The sequence below is a fragment of the Pteronotus mesoamericanus genome, unplaced genomic scaffold, assembly GCF_021234165.1.
Source record: "Pteronotus mesoamericanus isolate MK-2021 breed Mesoamerican mustached bat unplaced genomic scaffold, CSHL_Meso_final contig_33, whole genome shotgun sequence".
NCBI lineage: Eukaryota > Metazoa > Chordata > Mammalia > Chiroptera > Mormoopidae > Pteronotus > Pteronotus mesoamericanus.
The window spans coordinates 2,489,775-2,497,979 of record NW_026555135.1 but is presented as its reverse complement, the minus strand read 5'-3'; the positions used below and the strand labels follow the sequence as shown (position 1 = coordinate 2,497,979).

The 8,205-nt window shown below is 50.3% G+C and overlaps 1 protein-coding gene across 2 annotated transcripts in view; it reads left to right on the top strand.

The window, feature by feature from the left end:
* Positions 1-1,320: 1,320 nt before the first annotated feature.
* CHRDL2 (chordin like 2) overlaps positions 1,321-8,205 on the top strand; it is a 31,514-nt gene continuing 24,629 nt past the window's right edge. For both annotated transcript variants that reach the window (XM_054576149.1, XM_054576150.1), the window contains exon 1: positions 1,321-1,402. In XM_054576149.1, the coding sequence (XP_054432124.1) occupies positions 1,321-1,402 (82 nt within the window). The remainder of the gene's footprint in view (positions 1,403-8,205) is intronic.

The following is an 8,205-nucleotide window of genomic DNA, read 5'->3' as shown; positions in this document are numbered from 1 at the left end:
CACAAGGAAGACTTCCAAAGAAAGTGTTAAACTGTGCTGGATTTCGACCTGGTCATGGCTTGTGTGGGTATGGAGGGAAACTGGTAACGGCATTTCAGCAGCCTGGAATCATGACCTTTACTTTTTCAGATTTGAGTGCTTTGACGATCACTACCAGTTCATTTCGTTAGTCAAAGTGTAAGATAGGGGGCAATAGTAAGGAGAAGCCAAACAATTGTGAAGAGATATTAAAGATACTAAAGATATTAAGATTCCCATTTCAGAGATGGAGAAACAGGCTCTGAGGTGGAGTGGCCAATGTTGCAAACAGAACTAAGAAGAGCAAGTGTACTGATTCCATCGAAAGCCCGAGTTCTGTGCACGCACCGCCGAGCTCCCCAAACTGAGCGCCTCAAGGTTCCGCGGCCGGCTTCCCTTCTTCGATCTCGACATCTCATCCTTCCTCACCCTCAAGTTCTGCCAGAAGCCTAAGTGGGTTCCGTCCTCCTGCACTCTGGGCGTCGCGGGGAGTCAGGGGTTAAAACCCGTGGCCCTGGTGGCCCCTTCCCCCTCCCCAGCCCCCTCGCCTCCTCTCGGCGCCGCGCCTGGAGCGTCGGTCCCGGAGACCCGCACGAGAGAGGAGGGGAAAAAGTGGGCCTGTTTCTCGGGTGGCCAATCCATCGAGCCCGCGGTGCCCCAGAGGAGGCGCCAGTGCTAGGCCAGCGCCAGGCCGGGGCTGCCTGCTTCCCGCGGCAAAGTACAAATGCGCCCGAGCGCGGCGCCTGGCGCCCTTGGCGTGCATAGCCGGCCCCCGTGCAACCTCCCCCCACGGCCGCCGCGCCGTCGCCGCCGCCGGGATCGCCGCCTCGCCGGGCCCCTGAACCCCGCGGCCCGACCTGGAGCCCACCGAGCAGGGGGCGCCAGCCGCTTCTAATCCTCGCGCCCAGAACAGCTCGCCGGTCCCGCGCGCCTCGCCCAACGCTGCGCGCTCTGCAGACCCCTGTCCTCTCCCGTCTTCCTTCTCCGCCCCTCCCTCTCACCTTCTCCTTTGCTTGAATTGCTTCTCCCCTTTGCCGTACCTTTTTCATTTCTCCATCTTCTCCCTCCTTTCCCCTCGTTCTCTTTTCACCTTTCTTTTATTCCCACCTTAGACATCCCTTTTGGTCCTCACCGCCTTCTTCTCCACCCTTCTCTGACTCTCCACTGTAACAGCAGCCCTCCCTGGGTCTGTGGATTGCTTTGTGCCCCTGTGCCCCTGTGCCTCAGTGTACCCCTCAGCTCACTGTCTCCCACCCTCCTCCCCGCTCAGCACCTGGTGGCCTGGCTCTGGGAGAAGGAAGGATGATTCCCGAAGGAAGGGTCCTCTCTTCCTTGCTGGGACTCGCGCTGCTCTGGTTCCCCTTGGACTCCCACGCTCGAGCTCGTAAGTAGGGGGTGAGGGTGCTGGGTGGGCAGAGAAGGGATACGAGCCCCAGGGATGTGTGGGGGAAAGCGCCAGGACTAGGGACCCCAAAGTGTTCTGACTGCCACCCAGGCAGCACCTGTGCCGGCAGAGTGGAGCTCCTCAGCAGACCTGTATGGGCTGATGACTGGGAGACTGCGGGGAACCTGGCAAGACCCAGAGCCAAGGGGGCTGCTGTCAGGGCCCTGAGGGCAGCTTGAGAGAGGGCTGGTCGTTGTGCTCTGAGGGTGGGAGTTGGAGGCACTTATTCCTAGTAGAGTCCCGTGTGTTTGGCTGCAAAGGTGTGATGAAGAGGAAAAGGCTACTGCATTTTAAAGAGAGCTGGTGGAAAGGAGGAACAGCTAACTCTCCCCTTCTGTTGTCTCTTTTGATTCTCACAACACTCCGCGGAGGTGGGTATCATTGGCATTTTACAAATGAGAAGGCTTACTTAGGCTAAGAGAAGAAACTTGCTCAAGTGTGCAGAGCTAGCAAGCCGTCCGAAGCCAGAGCTCTACAATTCCAAATCCTGTGCTTTTCCCTGTCCGGCAGGGTCTGGGAGGAGCCTTGATTTGGACTTGTGAGACTCTGGGAGGCAGCAGGGCACAGAGAGAGAAACCAGTGTCCGCTGCCACAGGCCTGGTGAATGCCAGCTGGTGGGAGGCAGGTAGGGCGGGCCCCTCTCTGAGCCTCAGTGTCCTAATTGATAAAATGGGAGCACAAATCCCAGAATTGAAGTGAGGATTAAATTAGAGAAAATATGTAAAGCAACTAGCTGGCACATAGTAGGTTCTTTTAAAATATCAGTTCCCCAATTTATGCTTTTCCACTTGGATACAGCGTAACCTCACACAGTTTGTGTAATTTCTCTGAACCTCAGTTTCCTCACTGCCCCGCAAGTGTTCTGGTGGGCACCTCTCCATCCCCTGCCAATCTCTTAGAATGCTGTGAGGATGTCAAACAAAACCGAAGCTTTTCTTAATAAGAAGGAGCTTAGTTCAAACCCTGAAATACCCAATAAAGAAACTGAGGCCGAATACAGGCAGTGATTTCACTCCAGTTTACACAGAACAGAGCCTGGAATGAAAACCCCAGTTTCCCACCTCCCAGCCAAGCGCTCTTTCCACAGCTCCGCTCCCCCATCTCTGCCTTTCTTTCGCATGTGACTTTTTGGAGGCGGTGGGGCTAGATTTTGTTTCATTCTTGTCTCTGCTTGCGAAGGCAGGCTTCGTGACTGGTCGTCCGGAGCTGCTGCAGCATGAGACTCCGGGTAGTCCTCAGGAACAAGTAATGGAAAGGGTTCTGTGTTGAGTTCAAGTCCTGGCTCTGCTCCTTAGCAGTGGTATGACCTTTTGAACATCACAACTTCTCTGAGATTCAATCTCTTCATCTGTCCAACACACATACTCACCTGGAACCCACAGGTTCTTGGAAGGATGAAAGGAGGTGCCTGTGTTCAAGTGCTCAGCACAATGCCTAATACTCAGTAAATGTCTCCTCCCCCTTCTTGAGCCCTGGAGGTTTCCTCTTAACACTTACCTGTTGTTTCTTAAAAGGGATTTAGCACAGGATGCCCTCCTTGCCTGCCTCTCCCATTTGGCACATCGTTCTTAGCCCCCAAGGTTTTCCTCCAGATATGGCTGCCCTTATTGCAATTTGGAAAGATGCCCCAGAATCAGATCATTTTGCAGGATTGCTCATGTCCTACCCACACCTCTCCTCTTTGCCTTCCACATCTTCTCAGCCCTTCACCTTGCTTAGGCATACGTCGTTCAGCAACCTTTCCCTGGCCACCTAACCCACTGTGATCTCCTTCCTCTGTGCCTCCACTGGCCTTCAGGTCCATGTCTCTCACTGCGTCAGGTCCATGTCTCCACTGCAGCCTGGAACTTAGCTCCAGACACACAAGGAAATAACAGAGCAGACTTGATTGAGTTAGGGTGAGGTGAACTGACACTCAGAGAGCTGTGTTAAGATTCTAAGATGTCAGAGTGGGAAGAGCCTTTGAAAATCTTCTGCTTCTATCCCTCAATTTTCCTATCCTTACAATTAAAACTAAATTCAGAAAGGGTGAATGACTTGCCCAAGACCACACAGCAAATGTGTTAAAGGAAAGATTATAGCCCCTGATGTGTCACTTACAGGTTGTATGAATTGGGCCAAATCACTTGACTTTTCTGAGCCTAATTTTGTCTACTGATGACAATTTATAAATCTAGAAACAATCCAATAATCATTTGTCAGTGTTCAGTCTGAAGGTCTCTTATGAAGGTCCTTGTCTTAGTTTAAGTAAAATCTCAGACCTGTTGTGGGGAAGAAACTTCCTGGTAATACCTCAGATTCTCCTAGAAGTGGTGCCAACAGATGGAAATTCTCAAGTCTGCAGACTCTTGAGGGGGCTCAGCCCTGCAAATGCCAAGGGCCTTTGAGCACGCGTGGCTGCTTGCTCCTCAGTTAAATTACAAGGCTATTCAAACAAAGGTTATTCTATTCCTAGCTCTATTTCCAGCCACAGATTGAGTTCTGACCCCAACCCAGACTGAAGCTCAACTCCAGTCACAGACTGAGCCTTGATCCTCAAACATGGACCACAAATTGAACCCTTATTCTGGGTCCCTGACTTGGTCACTGAGCAGTTCTGATTCCAGCCCCAGGCAGAGAGTCACATGCATGCATGATGTTGATCACTTCGAGCACTCATCCCTCTACTGAACGAGAGCCTGTCTAGTGTCTTGTCTCCCTCTCCAATGCTCTGTAGACTCCATGTCAGGTCCTCTATTTTGTGCCCTTCCCTTACTAATTGCCTCCCCTTTTAAGGTGTCCAGTAGGCTTCTGCTCTTTCTCCCTACCCCCCCTCCCCACCCCATCCAATCCTACTTTCAGGAGAGTCGGTTATGAAGTAAAAACATTGATCTCTCTATTCTTTCCCCAAGGGTTTTTGTTCTATGGGACTCGAAGCATCTGTTCCCAGGTGACAGAGTCCCAAACCCCAGGAACAGAGATGTGGTGCGAAGGGAGCTCCCATGGCATGATGTAGTGCGAAGGACAAACTTGGAATCATAAGGTCAGGGCTCCAGCTCTGCCTCTATCGCCAGTGCAAACTGTGACACAGAGCAAGTTGCCATTCTCTGGTCCTCAGTTTCCCTAGATGTAAAGCCAGATGGTTGGACCCAAATGCGTAACCATTGAGGATTGTTCTGGCTTTAACATCCTGTGATTCTAAGACTCTAAAATCCAAAGATGCTGTTGCCTTGATTCTGAGTCTTCTCAGACCTTTACAAAAAAAGTTTGGCGGGGCGGGGGCGGGGGCGGGGTAAGGTGATGGGTCTGCAGCCTGATACCTCTGCTCTGACACAGAGGAGTAGATAGACCCTCATACACCAGGAGACAGTACCTAGAGGTCTGGGACAGTAGATGCAGAGGGAGACTTACAAGCGAGGACCCTGCCCTGATGTCCAGCTTAGTTGCATCCTCATCCACTTGTCCAGATGTGTGCAGGGAGTGGCGCGTGCCTAAGTGAAGGCCTGACGTCTCCCTCCAGGCAAGCCCCAATCCGGGTCTGTTTGGGCAGTTCTGCACCTCCTCTATCCCACCAGTAGAGGTCTCTGTTTCACTCACTCGCTTGCAGACTGCTGAGCCAGAGCAGACAACAGCTGTACAGTTGCTCCAGCTGTTGCACCTGTTCCAGGACTGTCCTCTCAAGTTCCCCAGCCACGGGCCATGGCGCCAGGCTCTGGGAGAGGGACCTTGAATCCCTTGGACTCCAAATGAAAGGACTGGTGTGAGAGCGGTGCCCCTGGGGCGTGCAGTGCAGAGATCCTTTCAGGCATCCCCCACCTGTGGGCAGAATCCTATCCCAGAGACGGCTGTTCCACAGTCTTCTGTTACCCACTCTTGTAGTCAGGATTCTTCTTTATGTTTCACCTGAATCCTTTTGTTTGCAATTTAAAGCTATTTTTTTCTGGCCCTGAGGGGATGGATGTTTAGATAAGCATCCCCCTCAGATCTGAAGACTGGCTTTGGAGTTTGTGGTGGATAAATCAGTGATCTTAGGCAAGTCATGACCCCTCTCTGGGACTCAGTTTCCACATCTGTAAAATGGGGAATTAGACATCATGTCTCAGTTCTTAAATTTCTAACATTCTGTGACTCTATGTGTTTATGTCCATGGCAGAAGAGAATGCAAACAGTCTCATCTCTACCTCTGACCCTTTGTTGGTTTGACAGTTTTCTCCTTTGAGGTTATTCTATGTTCCTAAACATCTGTTGCGTGCCAGATAAGAGGAGTCATGTTCAGAGAAGTGAGGACCCTTTAGCTAGAGCTGAGCACAGCTCAGCCACTGAGGAGCTGAGGTTTTTACTTCTGATTCCCTTAGGAGGCCCCCCACATCGGGTACCAGTGCCCAGTACAGAGCTTATGTCTTAGAGAGGAGCAAGTTTGTTTGGGTGAAAAGGGGCCTAGAAATAAATAGAGAAAGTACGGCTGTGCGGGCACAAGGGATAAGATGTAAACGTTCTCACATTCCTGCGCAGCCTGGTTCACTCAGGTCCCCTGAGTTCTTGCAGGCAGGGGACAGGCCAGCCTCAGTTCCTGGCCTCTCTCTTCACACCCAGCCCTTCCTGGTTCCCTGCAGCCTCTCCTGTAGCTCAGAATTTTCTGTCTGGTTGTCTTTTCTGCTTCCTATGGGAAGAATTCTCAACCACTACCCACTCCTAACTACCCACTTTGAGCCCTTTATCAGAGCATGAGAGTTTCAAGATAGAGTGCAAGATGACCTTGGATAAGACAGTTTGGAAATTTTGACTTACGTGTGAATATCATGGAATTTCTCGTCCCTCTACCTGCCCAGGCTCCTGACCTTTTTGTACATGGGATTTAGTATAGTATGGGTTTTGGGAGTTCAGATGGCAAGAGCTGGAAAGGGGAGGTCAAAGGCTAATTTCTGTTAGGTGGCAAAATCAAAGTGCTAAGAGGGACTTGGTTCTCCTGTCACATAGTGAAGTTCTCTTTTTGTTAAAGAAAGTGATTTTCAGGAGTACAGGCCACCATTCACCTCCTCTTCTAGAACCTCCCTTCTTTCATCGTACATTCATTTACGAAGCATCACCTCTATGTAAGCTCTGCGCAGAGTGCTGGAGATGCAAAGGTTATTGAGACTTGCTTCTTGCTCTCAAGAAGCTCATGGATGAGTAAGAAAGAAGAACCCATTTAACAGTACTTCTAATCCAGTGTGATGAGAGTCGTACTACAGGGCGGAACTCAGTTCTGTGGAGCCCTGAGAAAGTATGGGCCCGTGGCCTGGAAGGCTGGGGCAGCTCTGCAGAAAGGGTGGCGCCGAAACAGGCTTTTGAAGAATGAGAAGGAGTTGGTCAAACACTGGAGCTGGGGAATCCCATGTGGGAAGACACAGAAGTGTGAAGGAGCCTGGTGGGGGCGGGGTGAGGGGATGGAAGAGTGAGAAATTCAGCAAGAGGAGATGAGATTGAAAGCAGGGCTATCACAGAGAGTTTTTCTGGAAAAGCAAGTGGGAGCCAGGTTATGGCAGGCTGAGGTGGCCTGATAGCATTTGGAGCCTGTTTGGCAAACGTTGCTGCCCTGAATTCAGATTAGGTCAACTAAGTCCAATCATTTTACGTCAGCGACAAGCTAGAGAAAGAGCTTTGGCTGTGGGCTATCCAAGTGGATGTTTCCTGTGGGAGGGAAAACTAACACCCCGCATACCCCAGCCACCTGCAGTGGCCTCCATGAACCATGGTCACCTCTGTGCCTTTGCACAAAGCTCTTGCTGTCCATCTGCACCTTCCTAGCTCTTTTAAGGCTCAGTTTGGGCGTCTTCTCAGGGAAGCCTTCCCTGAAGAACCTAGGCTTCCACTATGATAGCATTTGTCAAACTGTATGTAGTCTTCTTCATTGGGCTGTGAGCTCCTTGAGGGTGGGGACTGTGTCTTATTCGGTCATGTACCAGGCCCAGGGACATGTATGAGGTCTGTCCAGAAAAAGTCCAGCCATTGTTAATATAATGAAAGGTTCGTGCAACGTCAATGTAACGGCAGCCAAGAAGAGTGGACTGGAATGTGTATGCATGAGCAATGACGACTTTACTGTACTAGTCATTGGGGGTAGTAGACGCCGTTGAATGAGCATGTGTACTGTGTGGCCATCGTATTCAAAATTACTAAGCAAGCAGAGCAATGAATCTGCGTCAAATTTTGTGTTAAGCTTGAACATTCCTCCATGGAAACTATTCGGATGATTCAGAAGGCCGCAGCTATGGGCAACTGGTGATGGGCAGCTCCAGCATCACATCACACCCGCTCATGCAACATGCCGCATGCAGTGTTTTTTTGCAAAACATCAAATCACCCAGGTGACTCAGCCCCCCTACAGCCCAGATTTGGCACCCTGAGACTTCTGTCTTTTCCAAAACTAAAATCACCTTCAAAAGGGAAGAGATTTCAGACTGTCGATGAGATTCAGGAAAATATGACTGGTCAGCTGATGGCAATTGGGAGAACTGTGCGAGGTCCCAAGGTGCCTACTTTGAAGGGGACTGAGGTATCGTTGTCCTATGTACAATGTTTCTTGTATCTTGTATCTTCTTCAATAAATGTCTCTATTTTTCATAGTACATGGCTGGATACCTTCTGGACAAACCTCGTATAAGACTTGATATACAAAGAACTCAATAAATGAATAGCAGGAAGTACTATTACTATTACTAATGATAATAACATTGTAACTAATGATAATAACGTGCTGCTTATTGTGTCAAGTACTCCGCATT